The 20869-nt window shown below is 38.9% G+C and overlaps 2 protein-coding genes and 1 long non-coding RNA gene across 4 annotated transcripts; all 3 read left to right on the top strand.

Moving 5' to 3' along the window:
- The first annotated feature begins 3922 nt into the window (after positions 1-3922).
- LOC116022705 lies at positions 3923-6914 on the top strand. 2 transcript variants are annotated; one of them, XM_031263536.1, is made up of 4 exons: positions 3923-4073; positions 5514-5773; positions 5861-6040; positions 6162-6914. In XM_031263536.1, the coding sequence occupies exons 2-4, from the start codon at positions 5531-5533 to the stop codon at positions 6780-6782; spliced, it is 1044 nt and encodes a 347-aa protein (XP_031119396.1). In that variant the 5' UTR covers positions 3923-4073; positions 5514-5530; the 3' UTR covers positions 6783-6914. The 2 variants fall into 2 exon arrangements, with proteins under 2 accessions (XP_031119396.1, XP_031119395.1); XM_031263535.1 differs by having other exon boundaries at positions 3924-4073; positions 5484-5773.
- A 325-nt stretch (positions 6915-7239) lies between these two features.
- On the top strand, positions 7240-10021 carry LOC116022704 (tryptophan synthase beta chain 2). The gene is made up of 6 exons (XM_031263534.1): positions 7240-7418; positions 7629-7932; positions 8019-8235; positions 8391-8928; positions 9016-9114; positions 9444-10021. Exons 1-6 carry the CDS (start codon positions 7358-7360, stop codon positions 9698-9700), a joined length of 1476 nt encoding a protein of 491 aa, XP_031119394.1. The 5' UTR covers positions 7240-7357; the 3' UTR covers positions 9701-10021.
- Positions 10022-16771: 6750 nt separating this feature from the next.
- On the top strand, positions 16772-18796 carry LOC116022707. Its single transcript, XR_004099272.1, has 2 exons — positions 16772-17088; positions 18365-18796. It is a non-coding gene; the product is annotated as an uncharacterized LOC116022707 (long non-coding RNA).
- Positions 18797-20869: the final 2073 nt, after the last annotated feature.

Below are 20869 nucleotides of genomic sequence, written 5' to 3' on the forward strand. Positions count from 1 at the left end.
GAGAACTGAATATTGTATTGATTCAATTGAACAATTACAATTGATGAGAATGAGGATAGGACAGGGGAGTCTCAGGTAGAGTAGTAGCTAGTCCTAACGTGACTCAAACTCAGAGAGTCCTAATACTCCCCCTCAAGCGCAGGGTAAACTACTAACCTGAAGCTTGTCCCTAAGAAAAAAATCTAGGACTAGGCAAAGCTTTTGTAAAGATATCAGCTAATTGATCTTTTGTGGAAATAAAGTTAACATGAATATCTCCATTGGCAACCCTATCTCTAACAAAGTGGTAGTCAATCTCCACGTGCTTAGTTCTTGCATGAAAAATTGGATTCGCACACATATAAGTAGCCCAAGATTGTCACACCATAATTTGGGAGTAAGGATGCCATCAATTTTGATCTCACGCAGCAAAGACATGATCCATATGACCTCAGCACAAACATCAGCCAAGGCTTTATACTCAGCTTCCGTGGATGATCTTGCAACTGTCTTCTGTTTCTTGCACACCAAGAGATAAGATTGGTGCCAAGAAACACTGCATACCCTAGTAGATTTACGGTCCTCAGGACAACCAGCCCAGTCAGAATCAGAGAAAGCATGAAGCTCTCTAGAATTTGACTGAGTTACACGCAAGTCGAATGAGAGGGTGCCTTTGACATACCTGAGCACTCGTTTTAGCTGCTCCCAGTGAGACAATGTTGGAGCATGCATATTTGACACAATTGATGACCGCAAAGGATAAGTCTGGCCGTGTAATTGTGAGATACTGGAGAGCACCAGCCAAACTCCTGTATTTCGTTGGATCTTCATATGAATCTGAATTAAGCAATGGAGTTTTCGATGTAGAAATAGGAGTGGCGAGAGGTTTACAATCAGCCATTCCAGCCCGTTTCAAGATGTTTCACTGTACCGCTGCTGAGAAAGAATAACACCATTGCTAGTTTTGACTAGCTCAATTCCAAGAAGAAACCAGGTTCACCAAGATCTCTAGGCAAGGAGGAACTAGAACCCAAGTCTGATTGTGCAAAAGCGCATTGAACTCCAGATCCATTGCCTCTCGCCATTCAGAAAATTTAACTGCCTGAGTGTAGCAAGTGGGCTCGGTAGGACAGGCCTGAGCAGAGAGAGCCAAAAGTGGAGCCACAGACCGACTCCTCGTAGCCATTGCATGGGAGCGAACAGTCGGACATGTGGACTTGCCACGGGGTCGTCCTCTTTGACGAGTAGGAGCAGCAGTGGTGGTGACAGGAGAATCAGCCTGAGCAGAATCAGCAAGAGAAGATGGCAATACCTGTAAAACCAATTCAGCCCACAGCTTCTGCACAGAGGGAGGAGATGGCACAACAACCCTACTAACAAAGGGAAACACATTCTCGTCAAAGTGTACATGTCTGCAGATATAAATCTTATTAGTCATTAAGTCCATGCATCTGTACCCCCTAAAAGACTAAGGATAACCTAAGAAGACACAAGGAGATGACCGATATGACATTTTGTGACGATTATAAGGACGCAAGTGAGGATAACAAAGACAACCAAACACACGAAGAAAAGAGTATGAGGGAGAAGATTTATGCAACAATAAATGAGGACTGGAATTCTGCAAAACACTAGATGGCATTCTATTAATCAAGTAAACAGCAGTTTCAAAAGCAAAGTCCCAAAAACGAGATGGAACAGACGCACGAGCCATAAGAGTAAAACCAGTTTCGACAATATGCCTGTGCTTCCTCTCAACACGACCATTCTGTTCATGAGTGTAGGCACAGGATTGTCTATGATTAATCCCTAACTGAAGAAGAACAGTATGTAACTTTTTGTATTCAGCTCCTAAGTCAGACTGAATAGCCTTAATTTTGCGATTAAATGACCGTTCAACTAAGGCACGAAACTTGTCCAAAATGGCATACAAGTCAGACTTCAATTTCATAGGATAATACCACGTGTAACGAGAATGGTCATCAACAAAAAGAACAAAATAACGATAACCAAAAGAAGACAAAACAGGAGCTGGTCCCCAAATATCAGTATAAATCAAATCAAGAATATTCGAACTAACAGAGTCTACACGTGGCAAATGGAAATGAGCAGACTTGCCCAATTGACACGCAGAACACAAAGAAGAAGTACAAAGATTATTGCGACTAGAACCACTAACAGAACAAAAAGGAAGAATACGATCTAAGACTCGTTGATGAGGATGTCCCAAACAATCATGCCATACGGAAGAGGAAGCACGGGACGAGATAAACGCACGGGGACTGTTTTTCGGAATGGGCAGCGTGTAGAGACCACCGCAACTATTGTCGCGAAGAAGAATTGCCTTGGTTGCTATATCCTTCACAACAAAAAAAGATGGATGAAACTCAAAAAAGACTTTATTATCTTTTGCAAAGCGTTGCACAGATAAAAGAGAGGAAGACAAACCAGGAACATGTAAAATATCAGACATCCTAAATACTTTAGACGGGGTAGAAAAAGAAGCATGACCAGTATGACTAATAAGCAAACCTGTACCATCACCAACTCGAAGAGCATCACCACCAGTGTACTCTTCAGATGTAGAGAGCGCAGCAATATTAGGGGTCGCGTGATTTGTCGCCCCAGTGTCTGGAATCCAAAGATGCGAGTCAGACACAAGATTCGGTGCATCCTCAGCATATGTTAAATGAGCTTGGAGTCCACAGCCAATTAAAGAAAAGCAGGCTGGTGCAAGATGGCCATAATTGCCACATAATTGGCATTGAGGCTGCCAATTACCACCACGTCGCCCACGTGACCTGCCACCACCATGCGAGCCACGTCTACGCTGCACACCACTGCCCTGCTGCTGCTGCTGGTCGGCGAAAGCAGCACCGCCACGCGACGGAGTCCCACCGCGACGATTCGATCCGCCTCGCCAAGATCGCGACCGACCTCCACTACCATGCTGGCCAACAAAAGCCGCAGCTGCAGGGGCTGGAACACCGCCATAGCTATCACCGGTAGCGAACTCATGCGAGCCAAGGAGATCGGCGAGTTTGGGAAGACGCACCGGCTGACCTCGAACATTCAAAGAGGCTACGACAGAGTGATATTCTGGACGTAAACCCCTGAAAATATATATATTTTGATCCTCCAAAGGAACCGCACGGCCNGTAGTCGACGGCGGAGGCATTACCTTGGCGTATTGTTTGCAGCTGTCCAAGAATATGCATAATCCGAGCTTGACTGGAAGAGGCGAGAGCCTGCTCAAGCGCCAACCAGAAATCACGCGACGTAGTGCAACCAATTGCGAAGTACATGACTTCCGACGAAAGTGAAGAGATTAACATGCTAAGGACCGCCTGATCTTGGCGCACCCATGGAGCATGCAGCGGGTTGGGTAGAGCAGCAGCAGCGGAGGAGCCTTCAAAAACGGGAAGAAAACGATTAGGGCAAGAGTTCGTGCCATCAACGAAACCCATGAGGTCGTGCCCACGAAGAAACGGAATAACCTGCGTCCTCCAAAACAAGAAATTCTTGTTCGTTAGCTTAATGTTAACATAGTGATGCGCAACAGACAGAGAAGCGGCTGCTGAAGAAACCGCAGAAGAAGTAGTTGCATCCGAAACGGTCCGTTCGGAAGAATTAACAGAGTCGTCAGCCATTGGAAAATAAACCTAGGCTAGCTGATACCAGATGAGAACTGAATATTGTATTGATTCAATTGAACAATTACAATGATGAGGAATAGGAGATATATATACAAGGGGAGTCTCAGAGTAGAATAGCTAGTCCTAACGTGACTCAAACTCAGAGAGTCCTAATACGGCGGTGTGGGTGGTTATGAGTTGTGAGTGTGACGTCAGCAGTCAAAACAGTTGTGGATAATATCATAATCCTCAATCCTCATCTTGGACCAACAGGGGAATCAAGCTAAGGTTGCCGATAACGTGTCGCTCCCACGTGGCTCCCCAACTGCTAACGTGTCGCTCTCGTGCCATGCCATCTCCTGTGTCTCTGACATCTTGCCACTTTCATCACCATCACTCCTCCGCATCTTCATCATTCGCTTTCGCCTCCGCCCCTCCCTCCCGCTTCAGCTCACTAATGTAAAATCTCTCTCTCTCTCTCTCTCTCTGTCTCTCTCTGTACGTATTTGCTTATATATACGTCTGTGTACACTTCTGTTCCCGGAAAATGAAGTTTTGCATGTCTGTTTTGCATTGGATTGGTATCTGTTTACCTTAATTTGGTGATTGATTAAGAATTAGGTTGTTGAAATTGATCTCCAGGTTCTTTTCTGTTTCACGAGTAGGAGTAATTTGTGGATATTCAGATTAAGGTTTGGCTAAAAACATTTACATTGGCAATGCAAGGGGTAAATCTTGATCTTACCTTGTAAACTAGGTTTACAAGGGTAAACCAGTCTAGCTTGCACGTTCGGCTCAAACCAAGAAGCCTAATAGCTAGTCTTTAGAATGTTATGGTTCTGCATAGTCGAATTTCGAATCTTATGGTTCTGCATAGTTGCATAGATATAGATTTAGTGTCGTGGGGATGTTGCCAGTCCTAGACTCCTAGGATACCCAACCTTATTCAAAACATAGTTAAGAGTTTACACGAGGCAATAGGTTTATCTTAGCAGGCCTCTGCAATTTTTGTCGGGGCAATGACAGAACAAATTTAAGATGCTTTAATTTCACTGTCATTAATGGACGCCATGAATCTGTGTGTGGTTTAACTATATCAGAGTCATAGAAGACATCTTGGTTTTGGATTGAAACAAGCATACTTTATCTCGATCTGTTTGATCCAAATCATGGAACTTTCAGTGTATCTACAAACCTGCAGCCTATTTCACTATTTGACACCTATATAGGTTTCCACCATTATATGTTAGTATAAGGAATTAAGCTAAGGAAACATCTCATCTGCTATTTATAGTGGTTAATTGAAGTACAAATAACTCAAAAATGAAATCATTTATAGGGTTGGTTCACTAAACCTGGCCTTTCTGGTTTGCTGGTGTACAGTATATATAGAGGTAGACACTCCAAAGATGTGGTGTTTACACTACAATTCGCCCCTCCCGGGCTTGAAACCGAATAGATTTTCAACACAGCTTATGAAAGTAGTTGAATGGGTAGCAATTAAAGGTATGGTGAGATTGTTTTATAACTTAGACAGTCTGGCTGGCTAGCCCTTTACTATGATAAAAACGTAGATTGTTTATCCCACTCCGATAATGACTACCTCCAATACCCGTTGATGTTGCGTTTGAGCAACTTATCACTTATATAGAAGGGAGATATAGCGAGTCTTGGCCCTCCCGGTTCACATTTCCTAAGTCACTCTTTGTCTGAAGTTCTTTTCTAAATGTAAATTGCAGCAGCTGGGGTGGGGGTTAAAGTTAAACCTATTATTAAAGATCATGGAGCTTTATGGCCACGAGTTACATTTTTGGTTTAATGGCTGTCGTCGAGGTTGAATTAAGATGTTTGTTTTTGACTTGTATGAAGATGTGAAGGTGTGACAGTTGGTGAATGCAGTGGATGATAGCTAGTAGATGGAATGGTTAGTCAAATTGATGAGCACTATTATCTTCGTACTGGTGAAGCCTTTTTCGCTGATCAAGCAATCAGTCTCATTCGGTGTGAGAAGCTTATGCATCGTCCTTCTGACCTGGATGGAGCTTCTTAGAAACGCTATTTGCCTCCATGTTAGCATACTTTGGAAGCTAACAACTTGGATAATATCAATTCCGTTTCTGCCTATGCGAGTGTTAAATGCTCTACAAAACGAAAGGCTGGTGAGAATTTTTATTTACTTTCTAGTTTCGACCAAGATTTGTCTGGTATTGCTAATGTAAGAATGACGTGTATATATATATATGCAGCTTAAAATACATCTCGAAGAAATGCAGAGAGAGTTCGAGAACTTGGTGTGGGACAAGAAGGGAGTGGAGAAACAACTACGCGTGGCTATCAAAGAACACAAGTTGATGGGGCTGATGTTGAGGGAACTCGAAGATGAACACGATGAGGCTATCATCAAAATTGAACAACTGGAGGACGAGGTTGGGTTCTGTTGTCTTTTGAATTCTTTTAATTTCTCCATTGAACTATATATGCTGCCACGTTTTCCTTTCGAGCCTAGCTAGCTAGCATGCCAAGTGTTTTTGGTGTTTGTTTTAATAGCTTCAGGGTCTAAAGGAGGAAATCCAACAGCTAAAAGAGACTCGAGGCAAAGCTCGATGGAGCCCCGAGCACGTTGACACCAGCAACCTCCACAACCAAGCCACAAAAACCAAAGAATCTGCAGCAAACTTGTCCCGGAGGCCAAACAGAGCTAAAACCGCCCGAACATGCCAAGAAATAGCCCGAGCTGATGCTTGGGAAGACGAGAGCAAACCAACCATAGCACCTAAAGACATGACCAAACCTCTAAAGCCAGCAGATTTGGACACAACAACTTACATCCAATGCCAAAGAAGAGAAACCGCCCTTTCGAGGAGCGTTTTCAGTGCAGTGTTATCAGTAGTCGTTGGAACCACCGTGTGGACCGCACCCGACCCTTGCGTGCCCCTCGTGGCCGCCCTTTTCACCGTGGTCGCCATTTCGTTGAGGAGCGTGGTCCAGTTCTTCGCCTCCATTAACAACCACCCTGCAACTGAGGCAGTTGCTCTCCTCAGCTTCAACTGGTTCATTCTAGGCACCTTAACATATCCCACATTGCCAAAGGTTGCACATATGTTGTCTCCCCTGGCACACAACTTCTCCGGTAGAACAATGAGGTTCCTCCTCGGACTGTTTGCATGAACTTTAATTCCCCCTGTCAAAATGTAATATAATCATAACTTTTTTCACTTCCCCAAAAGTTTTGTGAGTTTGATATGATGCTGTACCAATCAAAACTTGTTTCTCTATGGAAATTTTCCTTGTTATTATTTATTTTACTACCCCATTATAAGATAATTTAAAAATTAATTTAATTGTCTATAATTCATCGGTATAATTGATCGGTTTAAATGGAAAAGATTAATATACAGTTAATCTATAACGGATCAATTTGCTCCATTATTATTCTAAAATGTTGACACATGGTGGGTAGGTGTCACTTTGTGTCGTATTTAATGTTGAAAACGACAATTTTGTAAATTACATTTGACCGAATAAAAACAAAAAATTTAATTTTTACTATTGGCAGTCTCTTTATTCCTATTAAATTTTCTTATTGGATCTAACGTGACATGCTAGCTGACCATCAGCATCTGGCAATCCAAAGTTGACTGGGGCGTTGGATTTTGGTGTCAGTTAAGAAAGGTTTTCCCACTGGATTTTTGTATACTGAAACAGTGGCAGATCAAATTCTCACTCAAACTGTTTCATCAAAGATGGCTCAACATTCTCTTCTCCTGCCTGCTGATGTTCGTCCAAAACTTCACCATTTCAAAGGTTTTTTTTTTCTTTTTTTTTTTTAGTGCCAATTAATCTTAAATTTTCCTGGTTTAAATTCACAGATTGAAGCTTTTCCTCTGCCCAAACAACATTTCTTGCATTGATTTTAGGTTAACTATTTCAACTGCTGTGAATCTGTGATTAGGTCTAGTTTGCCAGAAAGATTTTCAGATTAAAAGGTTCAGTTTATGATATTCTCATCTTCAGGTAATGGTAAATGGGGTAAGCATTTTGAGGTAAAGGCAAAACCCAAACATTTGAAGTTTGCATTTAGCTGTAGAGCACAGGCAATTGAAATCCCTAATCACTGGTACAATTTGATTGCTGATCTCCCGGTTAAACCCCCTCCTCCTCTGCATCCCAAGACCTTTCAACCCGCGAAACCCGAGGATTTGTCCCCTCTTTTTGCTGATGAGATGATCAAGCAAGAGACTAGCAATGATCCCTTTATTCAGATACCCGAGGAGGTTTTAGATGTTTATAGGCTTTGGCGCCCGACCCCCCTAATCAGGTTTCTTTAATTTGCCTCTGATGGGATTTTGATTATATATTTGTACCTGTGTTTGGGAATGGTTGATGATATGTAGTTAAATGTAGAGCAAAGCGCCTGGAGAAACTGCTCGATACACCTGCAAGAATATATTATAAGTATGAAGGCACGAGCCCGGCTGGGTCACATAAGCCAAACAGCGCTGTTCCTCAGGTCTGGTACAATGCACAACAAGGCGTCAAGAATATAGTCACCGAGACGGGTGCTGGGCAATGGGGGAGCGCACTGTCATTCGCGTGCAGCTTATTTGGTCTCAACTGTGAAGTAAGGCAATTCTCTATTGTTACTTTAACAGCTTTATTTTTTCATTTGGTCAAATGTTTTTCTTAGCCTCTTTAAATTGCAAACTCGCAAACAAAATCTTGTAATTGCCTAAAAACTTCAGAAGAATTGTGTGTAATACGTGAATTTATGCATAGGTATGGCAAGTGCGTGCTTCGTTTGATCAAAAGCCATATAGGCGATTGATGATGCAAACGTGGGGTGCCAAAGTGCACCCTTCGCCTTCTACTATGACTGAGGCAGGTAGGACAATCCTCAAAGGGGATCCATCGAGTCCCGGGAGTTTGGGGATAGCTATTTCCGAGGCAGTGGAGGTTGCAGCTGCAAATGCCGATACTAAGTATTGCTTGGGGAGTGTTTTGAATCACGTTCTGTTACACCAGACAGTTATTGGCGAGGAGTGTATAAAGCAAATGGAGGCTTTGGGGGAGACGCCCGATGTGATCATTGGATGTACAGGAGGTGGATCTAATTTTGCAGGACTCGCCTTTCCATATCTTCGGGAGAAGCTTAGGGGGAAACTTAATCCGGTTTTTAGGGCAGTCGAGCCTTCGGCCTGCCCTTCCTTGACTAAAGGTGTATATGCATATGATTATGGGGATACAGCAGGGATGACTCCTCTGATGAAGATGCATACGCTGGGACACAACTTCGTTCCTGATCCTATTCATGCCGGTGAGGCTTTGTTGGCGTCGTGAAACAGTTATTTGAGCCTTGTTTTCTACTTTATCTTCTATTGTATAAACCCGACTTGTATTTCAGGAGGATTACGATACCATGGAATGGCTCCATTGATTTCACACGTCTATGAATTGGGTTTCATGGAAGCAATTTCGATTCCTCAGACTGAATGCTTCCAAGGTAACGTTTTCCTTAAGAACATATACATTTCCAGTGTTTCGGGCTAGGATTCAGATGATCTTTAAATAGTGGGAGTGCTTAAATACTTAAATAGCCATAACATAACATGATAACAAAGTAAATAAAACTTGTTGGGCAGAGGTCTGTGAAAGGCCAAATCCAGCCCCAGGTGGCTAGGGGATTGTTGGGCGGAGGCCTGAAGGCCCAAGCCTAGCACCCTGCCACTTGAAAATGTGACATTAGAAGGAAATAAAGTTGCATTTGTTATTAGCTATAGCTTCTGACATAATAAAACTGAGAATGTTTGATATCTTGGAATGGTGTTGCAGGCGCCATAAAATTTGCTCGGTCTGAGGGGCTGATACCAGCACCCGAACCAACTCACGCCATAGCGGCTGCCATAAGGGAAGCACTCAACTGCAGAGAGACTGGGGAATCGAAAGTCATTCTCATGGCGATGTGTGGGCACGGCCATTTTGATCTGTCATCCTACGAGAAGTATCTGCAAGGCGGTATGGTTGATTTGACATATTCAGACGAGAAAATAAAAGCCTCACTGGCCGAAATTCCCCAACCAGTGTCTTGATCTGAACCAGAACCAAGCAATCATGAAGCTAAGGCGAATTGCCAGACAATGCAGCTGAAGTGGAGCCAACAACAACATCAACAACCATGTGGTTTTCATACTCTTGTAGGTGTGTTGCCAATAATGTTTTTGTAATAACGTTTGACTACTGCTGCCTATTGTTTTCCTTAGTGTCACATGCTTATGTTTGGTCGGTTGGCTGGACAGAACTATAATCTGTCTCAATCCTCATTGGATTAACACATGTTTTGTTTTTAATGTCTAAATGTGGACAGGGGCATAGAAATTCTCAATATGATCATATGATGTGTTCTAGTTCTAGACTTCTAGTGTGATTTTTGGTTGTAAGAGTCATACTACATTTGTTCTTTCTTTTTTACTTGGGTTGATGTGGAATACGAAGCTATGTGGGTTAGATTCTAGCACGAGTCTAGTCCACATGGTAGGCCCAAACACAATCCTTGTGTTTCTATGTTCAATAGTTATACCATGGATCTGGGTCCACCTTGCAAGATGGTTTCGTCACAATTTATATACTGAATATTCATAATTTAAATTGTGAACATTCAATATATAAATTGTGAACATTCAGTATATGAATTGTGTATTTTGGACTCGAGTCCATGTAATAATTTGCCTCCTATGCTTGAGTCGGCTCAACGGTTTCTATATACAGGGTTGTGTTGAGTCACTCTTCATCTAGCAAATTATATTATGAACCGAATTTGGACAGACATTAGAATATTTTAAAACTTTTGAAATAGAGTTAGTGGTGCGTAAAAGTGAGGTAGAAATTTCTAACCAAATTTGATATCATATATTTATGGAAGTAACTTTTTGAATTTTTTTTTTATTTGATTTGATTATTTATTTATTATTTTATTATTTTAAAAAAATTTGAGTGAAGGAAAGGAGTGTATTTAAGTTGGAACTGGTAGAATTGGAGGGTGTGTGGTGTCATCATCAATGCCACGCTGTGTCGACAATCATGGCAACAAATCTTGAAAGGGGAAGTTAGGTTGGATTAGGGGGAGGGAGATCTAACGGATTCATTATTCATAAATTGTCAAAACTCAAAATAGATTGAGGAAAGTTTGGACGATTTTTAAATTTTGTCTTATTAAATTAGGTGTGGGTTATATTTGATAAAAGAATTAAATTAAACACAATATATAATCTAAAAATAGTTGTTAATGGATGCCATAGTACAAGTGCAAAATTGACATATTAGTTCACGGGCACGACATGTGCCGATTATGAAAGTATGGAGATACTAGATGCTATATATACACAAGAAAAGAGAAGTTAGATTATAAGTTAGTTTAGGGATGCCAATTTCTCCTAGTCTTGCAAGGGTCCTCATTTCCAACTTCAACGAGAACATGGATATTATACATGCATGTATCAAAATCGGGGAACGTAGATGGGAATGGGGCTGGGGAGGTATATCCATTAATCGTTAAGAACTGGGGATGGGGGACATCAATAGTTATATAGAGACACATAGAAATAATAGAATATAAAAACCTCTAAATTAAACAACTCTTTCTATGTTACTAAGAAGCAGTGAACCAATCCCTTCGAGAAATCATAAAAACATGCATGCAGCCCAAGAGAGGATGAATTATGTAACTGGTGTTATATAATCAACACACCTATTAATTTCTCAAGTATAACGTAACAACCCAAATCCAATGCATACACAACATAGCACATATGACACTGATAATATTAAAGTAAGGAGTTTCCTTATTAGTACCTTCTCATATTTTCTGAATGACAACAAGTGAGTCTGTTTCAAATTTCATTTATCTAAAACATTCATTCTAACATAAGAGAAGTTCATGAAAGATTATCCAAAGCTCAAGTATGAAGTTAGTAGCTACCTCTACACCATACTGACCGAAACCCGCACACCCATCACGCTTGGTATATATATTGAATAATTTTCAACAGGATAAACTTGTACAATAAGGAGCAATACCTGGAGTTATTTTTATTGCTATTTTTTAACTAATATTTTTGTTTTGGTGATTCATTTAGAATAAATTATAGTTTGCTTTAGATGAGGTAATGTTCACTTTATAGTATCGTGTTGATCGAACTAGTCAGATTATTTAACATATACACAAAAGCTTAGTGCTCTAAGCAACACAGAAAGGTACTTTTAAGTTGGTATAAATTAATTAATCAACTTGATAGATTTGGATGTAAGCTGTTGATAAAGATGGAACTGATTTTCCCCTTTTATTTTATTTTATTTTTTTATTTGCTATGTGTATCCACCTATTAAGGAAGGGGGTAATATAATTTAATTTATACTCTTTCCTCATTTCTTTTCCCACAACTCCACAACTATTTTCCATAAAATAATGTTACACTAAAATATAGATATGAATTGATTCGTAATAAATAAAACTCGATCATGCATAAGTGCTGCTTATAACTGACTCATTCAAATAAAAAATATTAATAGATAATTCTTATGAAAGTATAATTTTAAATATTATAGACAAAGAGTCAACAATCACTACCACTAAGACTCGAATCCACTTTCTTATATGTGATACTGATGTTGTATATTGAGGGGGAAAAAAGGATTTTTTATTTTTATTTTTAATGGTTGCTAAACGAGATTGGTAGTATGTCGTTGTCATAATCGGCCAATCCAGTCGGCTGGCAGCTGGCTGATGAAGAATGGCATTACATTTAATGCATGGAATAGGACGTGGCCTACGCATCTCATTTCTTCACGTAACGTTTTTGTTTCAATTTTTAATGTTAATTTTTGTGAATCAAATTTTCCAAAATAATTTTAGCGTTAGAATTGCATTTATTTGTTTTTTTCCCTATTTAAATGAAATCTCAGGTCCGTGTTTTTTATTATTATTTTTTTAATTTTGCATTTTTACGTTGATTTTTTTTTTTTTTTACATTAAATCTAATTGTTCAAAACAATAACTTACCTACATATAAAAGGAATGGCAACGGTCGATATTAAAACTATATATTTAAATTATTTCTTATGATTTAATTTATAGGACTTGCAAGTTGCAATATATTATATGTCTATATAATATTAGATGAACTGGGTTAATTACTGATGTATTTTGTATTTTTTTAAAATTTGATTTTGCTTTATTCACTTGATGAATAAATAAGAAAACAAACTAATTAAAATGAACATGAATGTTCGTTCATTATTTGCAAGCCCTACATATTATACCCATATTGACTATTCTATGTATTGAAGCACGATTTAATTGGCTCCACTAGTGACAGTGGGTTGTTAGAATTTTTTTGACTCTAAATTCAAATTTTGAAAATTTTTATTCTTTTATATATAGGAAAACATTTTTTAAGAAGTAGTAAAAAAAAAAAAAGAAGAAAATAAAAATTTAAAATATGTGTCTAGTATAGGGATGGTTCAAATGAGAATTAATTTCTCCTGAAAAAATAAGAATTGATCTCAGCCGTCTATCAAAGTTAATACCAAACCGTATACCCAACTTGACTGGGTTGCTTCTATGATATTTTATGTTTGAATATAATATAAATAGAGTTAGTTGAATGATTAAACACAATCCAAGTATTATCCAACAAATGGAGCAAGGTTTTAGGAAGAATGATGAATTTGGAGCCTATAAGATGAATAAAATAGTGGAAGTTTGGATGCCTAAAAAGTAAAAATGACATACACTAGAAACCAAGGGCCAAATCAAACGTAGCAATTAACATTTAGTAAAGTAGCAGCCCATTTGTTACCATCATTTAACAAACAAATAACAATACAAAGTTCAAATTGACGTTCGCCAACTTTCCGACAAACTTCTTCTAGTTGAAGATTAGAATATATGCAAATATATATATATATATGTATTTGCATTACAAGACGGGTACGATGATCTATCATTCCACTTACCCTTTCCTCGGCTCTAACAACATTAATATACATTTGTTTGAATTGTTTCCATTCCCTGTCGGCCTTATATATATTATTCACCATGCATGTATCAGAGTGCAAAGATTATTCAACCATAGAATTAAGAATTTTGGATGTAAAAACAAGATTGATTGCAGATTTACAGTACAATTATATAAAAGTATGATCTGATCTGAGCTGGCATGTGTATACAATAATAGGCCAACAATCTTCTTCTTTCTCCTTGCAAAACTAATTGAGTGTGTTTCTAAGGTGACACGAGTTTGAATCCTGATAATGTAGTTATTCGGTATGAACATGATTAGTCTTGGTGTGTAGGGTTTTTTTTTAGTACTACTGATCTGTAATATCTGTTCATAACTACTTTCTCAACCTACTGAAACACAAAGAGTCAACAGTCGCCTCCACTAAGGCCCGAACTAACCCATTCTCTTCTATGTGGGAGTTTAAACCGGGTGACACTAGACCGCAAGGTCATTGGCTGGTCAATTTTTTGTTTATTTTTAAAACTTTTATATATATATTTATTGGGCATTTGTCTTACTGATTTGGACTGTAGTGTTAGCATCACAAAGTACAATGGCACTTTGGTATGTGTTTGGCCATTCTAAGCTTTCGCCAAACTTTCCAATTTTTGAAGTTGTGTTTTCTGCATAATTAATCTGAGTGTGAGAAAATGATTTGAAAACCTGTAGATGCTGACTCAAATGGACTTTCTAGAATTATCAGTGTAAGGAAAAGGCCAACTAGCCAACTATTCTGGGTGGGAGTGAAATTTGACATTAACTCGACTTTGATGAAATTAATCATTCTTAAACAATTAATACATATGAAAGGCTATCACTTATCACCATAAGTTATATTATTATTTGACACAAATAACATTTACCTTACATTATTTAACAATAATCCAATCAAAGTGCATGCTCATATACTTATTAAAGGTGCATTTGAAAGAACAATTCTAGAGAATGCAATTCATCATTATATTCCGACCGTTCTCAACTCCAATATAAATTTTAGAGATTTTGGAGATTTGAAATTTAAGTGGAGATTTAGAGATTTTGGAAATTTGCAATTCATTATTTTATTCCAACCGCTATCTGCTCCAACCATATAAATTTTAGAGATTTGAAATTTAAGTGGAGATTTAGAGATTTTGGAAATTTTGCAATTCATCATTATATTCCAACCGCTATCTGCTCCAACCATAGAAATTTTGGAGATTTGAAATTTGAGCGGAGATTTAGAGATTTTGAAAATTTGTAATTAATCATTATATTCCAACCGTTATCTGCTCCAACCATATAAATTTTAGAGATTTTGGAGATTTGAAATTTAAGTGGAGATTTAGAGATTTTGGAGATTTTACAATTCAACATTATATTCCAACCGCTATTGCTCCAACCATAAATTTTGGAGATTTGAAATTTAAGTGTAGATCAGATTTAGAGATTTTGGAAATGTGAAATTTAAGTGGAGATTTAGAGATTTTGAAGATTTAAAATTTAAATGGAGATTTGAAATTTTAAAGATTTTAGAGAGTTGAAATTTTGGAGATTTGAAATTTAAGTGGAGATTTGAAATTTGCAATTCATTATTATATTTCAATCGCTATCTGCTCCAACCATTGAAATTTTAGAGATTTGAAATTTAAGTGGAGATTTAGAGATTTTGGAGATTTTGCAATTTATCATTATATTCCAACCATAGAAATTTTGGAGATTTGAAATTTAAGCGGAGATTTAGAGATTTTGAAAATTTGTAATTCATCATTATACTCCAACCGTTATCTGCTCCAACCATAGAAATTTTAGAGATTTTGGAGATTTGAAATTTAAGTGGAGATTTTACAATTCATCATTATATTCCAACCGCTATTGCTCCAACCATAAATTTTGTAGATTTGAAATTTAAGTGGAGATTTAGGGATTTTGGAAATGTGAAATTTAAGTGGAGATTTAGAGATTTTGAAGATTTGAAATTTAAGTGGAGATTTAAAATTTTAAAGATTTTAGAGAGTTGAAATTTTGGAGATTTGAAATTTAAGTGGATGAAGTGTTTCTGCTCCAATCATGTAGAAATTTTAACTAAAAAAACATGGAAGAGGGTGGGTTTAAGCTTCAGTGGAGTCAACTGTTGACTCTTTGACTTTTGGTGCTAGCAATGAACATGTGCTAGCTACTGAAATTAGAGTTGTTATACCCTGCTAAATTTTTACCCAACCATATAGAAATGGTAGTTGTTAAAAGAATGAACAACTCTAATCACAATATTATTAAACTAGTATTTGAAATTTTTTATTAACAAGTATTACATTTTTCATAATAAGTAATATTGACAAATGCCTCTTACTTATAAGGAAAAATATAATATTTTTCAGAAAAAAATGTAATACTTTTAAATCGAATTATAAAAGTATTGTATTTTCCTTAAAAGTACTCCGTATTACATTTATCCTTATAAGTAGCAAAAATGTATCACATTTGTGCGTATAAGTATTACATTTTCATTTTGATCCGACCTGACCCAACCTGTCTCATGGTGAGACGGTCTCACACAACTTTTTACCTTTGAAGAATGATTAGAACAATAATTATATTATTTCAACCACTCCCTGTTAGAACAATAATTATATTATTTCAACCACTCTCTTGAACATATTTACTAAAGCTAATTCTTTTTTAGAATGGTGATGACTCTATTACATTGTAGTATCAATTTATCTATATTATTCACTACATGCAATCTGAGCAGAAGGTGTTTGGACTCATAAAAGCTAGTTAAGTGCGTAAGATTAAGATAAAGTTTTCAAAAAAAGATTAAGATTAAAAAAAGAAAAAAAAAATCAAAGTGGGCTAAAACGTTACTGCCACAGCTGAGGTGCACGTGTACACGTGAAATGGGTGTAGCTTTCCAGTGTTGAATGGCAATCTCTGTAAATATTCCCAAAATCCAAGGGTGAATTTCACAGCCCCTGCCCAGCTCACCCTCAATCTCAACTTTCAACGCCCATCTTCATCTGGTAACGTCGCAGCCCCGTCGGTCCAGCCGTCCACGCGTCGCAATCGCATTCGCCTATCCTCCCTATATATACCCTCCTCTGTTACCCACTCATCCTTAACCCTCTCTCCTCCTCTTACTCTCCCTACCTAGTTCCTATACATAGCCTTCTCTCTCTCTCTCTCTCTAGACTTCCAGATCTGTGAAGGCGGATACGCTGTCATGTGTGTTGCGGCGGTCTCTAATTCGCTTGGTGCAGGTCGGGAACTGCCGCCGCCGGCTGAGCGGAGACGGTTGCGTCGTCGTCTCCGGCGAATTTAGCTCCCGCCTTGCATCAACTGAATCGGAGCCCGCGGTGAATTGTTTGTTGTCTCTGGCCTTTTTTCGAATCCTGTACGCGCGGCGCGAGTCAACTACGTATTGGACTCGTCTTATCTCTTAGGTTTGGATTTGCTTAATTTATAACCGTTCTGTTTATTTGTTACAGTATTTATTTGTAGAAATGAGCATGGTTTTCTCTGGATCTAAATGGCTGGTAAGCTCCGCATTTAGTCGCTTCTCTAGATCTTGCATTTATTTATAGTCAATTTGCTTCACTGGAGATTAAAGCTGGAATTGTTATACTGTAAGTGATTTTAAAACAGGGACTTGTTTGTTCATTTTAATTCACTTAAAAGTAAGAAAACGGGATTCAACTTAAGTATCAAGCATTTTTGTTAATATTGTGTCGGGATTTTTCTTTTGCATTCATAAATATTAGATATGTTCTCTTCCTTACTCGGCGAATGTGATAGCAGAGCCATAAAGTTGGTGAACACATACAGGTGAACAGCTTCTTTTTCTCATGGATTAGACATTAGTTAATTTTTCTTTCTTTGTTGAATGACTTTCTGCATATATGCCCCCAATCCCAAGTCTAATTGCTGCTCCAGTTGAATCTGAGTTGGAGTTGGATTACAGTATTTGGGGAATGAAACTTGAAAAAAGATTTGATCTTGTTGGATGTTTCCGGGTTTCCTTTTAAAAAAATGAATGAGTATATAGAATAAATCCCATAAGAATAAAGGTTATCCAGTAAAGGCTTAATCATATCTGAAAGAGAGAACTTTCCTGATTTGTGTCCTACTTTGGTGTCTTCCACGTTTCTATTGGTCCTTTCATGACACCTGGGAGTTATCTGTATGGTCACAAAGTGCTTTAGTTGATTACTTGAATGTAGATGCTGAAAGAGGGTGCATTACTGACAGGGACATCAAATTTATAAGACATTTTCAAGTTGGATTTACCCTGAGAGCTGTGTGTTGAGGTTTTATGATGTTTTTAGATGAAAGGTTTTAGTTTTTAGTGTCTCTTGATAAGCAACCAATCTCTGCAAGTCAGCCTGTGAAAGAGAGTGCATGATTGTAACTATTGGTAGAAAGTGATTCATTTTCAGACCTGCTGATACTGTTTGCAACATTGCACTGTTCTGGGCCATGATAATATTGGTTTCATATCTAGTTTTAGATTTTGGAATGAATTTGTTTCCTTATATGAAGTCTTAAGTTTTTGTAGCACAATCAACAAGATGCATGGCTTGCTATCAGATTTTATTCCACGAGTCCTCCCCTTTACATCTTATACCATCAGCTTCAGCTTCCATTTCAATCTCTGTTCAAGCTCACAAACAAAAGAGTAATCATTTGTGTGCTGTCTCCATTCTCTGTTTGTCTCAGTAGATGCAGGTGGCTTTTCAGAGATCCCTGTGTGAAGATGCAAAATGTGGCAAGAACTTAAAATCGATAGTATCGACTCCATCCATCTCTTGTAGCCCAAAGAGTCAATACCCCACCACCGGGGTTCAATCCTGTGACCTTCTCTCAAGAAGAACCACAGAGGTACCAACTGAGTACATGGTGCAATCTGGTTGATGAGAAGCTTATTATTCTCTGACATGAACAAGTTCTGCATTTTGAAATTTTGTCAAAAGCCTTGCTTTCATGGCAGTCCCTCAGCTGTTGTAATTGACATATCCATATTCTGTACAGATCTTAGTTCTTAGTTCTTACGTTATGCAACTTGTACAGGATTCAACACTTGTGACTAATCTTATTAGACTCAATGATTACTTCATTAATATAATATAATGCACAACTTTTTCAATTCCCTCACAGATATTTTCTTTCTGTTTCTGGCATTTGTTTTGATAGGCCTTGTGGGCTGCTGCTTCTTTTATTACTGATTGGCTTCTGATCTCAATTGATTTGCTTATGTGGACTAAATTATTGAATATATATAGTGATTTCACCATTTTAGTTATAAAAAAAAAAAAGTTAGAGGGATAAGTACCCTTGAAAGATTAAAATGGGTATAAATTTGATTGTCAATAACAATATTAGACAAAATTAGAAACTGAATTTAAAAATGTGCATATACATACATATATCAAACAAAACATTTATATCATACATATATTATACATAAGAAAAAAAAACCAGTTAATTCATTGTAAAATAGGTAACACACTATCAAATCAATCATAAGTAACAATTAAATGTCATGTGTAATCCTCGAACCAACACATGAATTAAGGTACTTTTTTTTCAACTGTGTAATAGTAAGATGGTGTCAGTAACACAACATGTGCATATATAGGGAGATAGGAGTGCATGGCATGTAGCTAGCTACTAGAGTGGTACCTCCATACATACCCATGGTAGGGGGAATTATTAGCACATTATACAGTACAAAGCATAGAGACAGAAGGGGGGTGGCATTCATCGTATGCAACTTTTTCCTTGTACGCACATATGCCATTTGTTTCCTAGCAAAAGCGATGGGGAAAAATGCCAAATCGGAAAATGGTGATACAAAGCCAAGATGGCGACACAACAGACCGCACTATTATTATATTATGGCATTGCCAGCCTTCTTAACAATCCAAAAAATTTCCAAGATGAAGTTTGAAAAGAAAAACAATGAATTGAGTTCCATCAGTGACAGTGTAGATGACAGTGTAGAGATCTGATACGATCCCACATCGACTCCACAAGAGATTGTGTAGTGGTACTTAAGTTGGGGCCAAACCTCCACTCATGAGCTAGCTTTTGTGGTGGAGTTAGGGTTTTAGCTTGAGTACCGTATCATTGGTGCTTTCATTGAGAGGTCGGAGTGTGGTGGGAAAGAGGGCTACCCGGTGCTTGATAAGGTACCGTATCATTGGTGCTTTCATTGAGAGGTCGGAGTGTGGTGGGAAAGAGGGGAAAGAGGGCTACCCGGTGCTTGAGGTCGGAGTGTGGTGGGAAAGAGGGCTACCCGGTGCTTGATAAGGTACCGTATCATTGGTGCTTTCATTGAGAGGTCGGAGTGTGGTGGGAATATCATTGGTGCTTTCATTGAGAGGTCGGAGTGTGGTGGGAAAGAGGGGAAAGAGGGCTACCCGGTGCTTGAGGTCGGAGTGTGGTGGGAAAGAGGGCTACCCGGTGCTTGAGAGGTCGGAGTGTGGTGGGAAAGAGGGCTACCCGGTGCTTGATAAGGTACCGTATCATTGGTGCTTTCATTGAGAGGTCGGAGTGTGGTGGGAATATCATTGGTGCTTTCATTGAGAGGTCGGAGTGTGGTGGGAAAGAGGGGAAAGAGGGCTACCCGGTGCTTGAGGTCGGAGTGTGGTGGGAAAGAGGGGAAAGAGGGCTACCCGGTGCTTGAGGTCGGAGTGTGGTGGGAAAGAGGGAAGCGACCCGAGAAGAGGAGTGTGGTGGGAAAGAGGGGAAAGAGGGCTACCCGGTGCTTGAGGTCGGAGTGTGGTGGGAAAGAGGGAAGCGACCCGAGAAGAGTCCGGAGTGAAAACTATCCAAAGTGAAGCCATCCACTATTCCGGTGCCGGCCTAGCGGAGGGGGCAACCTAGAAAAGGCTTGATAAGGTCCAGAGTGAAGCCATCCAAAGGACCTGGTGCCGAGAAGAGTCCGGAGTGTGAGTCGCGAGAAGAGTCCAGAGTGTGAGTCGTTTAGAGTAAGCCGCCGCGGACGTCCCTTTCTCAAGGGGTGGGCAATGATACGATCCCACATCGGCTCCACAAGAGATTGTGGAGTGGACGTCCCTTTCTCAAGGGGTTTGCAATGATACGATCCCACATCGGCTCCACAAGAAATTGTGGAGTGGTACTTAAGTTGGGGCTAAACCTTCACTCATGAGCTAGCTTTTGTGGTGGAGTTATGTTTAACTGAATTATCATGATTTACATTCT

The sequence above is a fragment of the Ipomoea triloba genome, chromosome 6, assembly GCF_003576645.1.
Source record: "Ipomoea triloba cultivar NCNSP0323 chromosome 6, ASM357664v1".
Classification (NCBI taxonomy): Eukaryota; Viridiplantae; Streptophyta; class Magnoliopsida; order Solanales; family Convolvulaceae; genus Ipomoea; species Ipomoea triloba.

Excerpts from the sequence above, each read along its gene's own strand:
- LOC116022704 (XM_031263534.1), top strand. The coding sequence starts at position 7,358 with ATGGCTCAACATTCTCTTCTCCTGCCTGCTGATGTTCGTCCAAAACTT. Across the intron at positions 7,933-8,018 it reads CGCCCGACCCCCCTAATCAG|AGCAAAGCGCCTGGAGAAAC; the intron begins GTTTCTTTAATT and ends AGTTAAATGTAG. Across the intron at positions 8,236-8,390 it reads TATTTGGTCTCAACTGTGAA|GTATGGCAAGTGCGTGCTTC; the intron begins GTAAGGCAATTC and ends ATTTATGCATAG.
- LOC116022705 (XM_031263536.1), top strand. The coding sequence starts at position 5,531 with ATGGAATGGTTAGTCAAATTGATGAGCACTATTATCTTCGTACTGGTG. Across the intron at positions 5,774-5,860 it reads CTCTACAAAACGAAAGGCTG|CTTAAAATACATCTCGAAGA; the intron begins GTGAGAATTTTT and ends ATATATATGCAG. Across the intron at positions 6,041-6,161 it reads TTGAACAACTGGAGGACGAG|CTTCAGGGTCTAAAGGAGGA; the intron begins GTTGGGTTCTGT and ends TTGTTTTAATAG.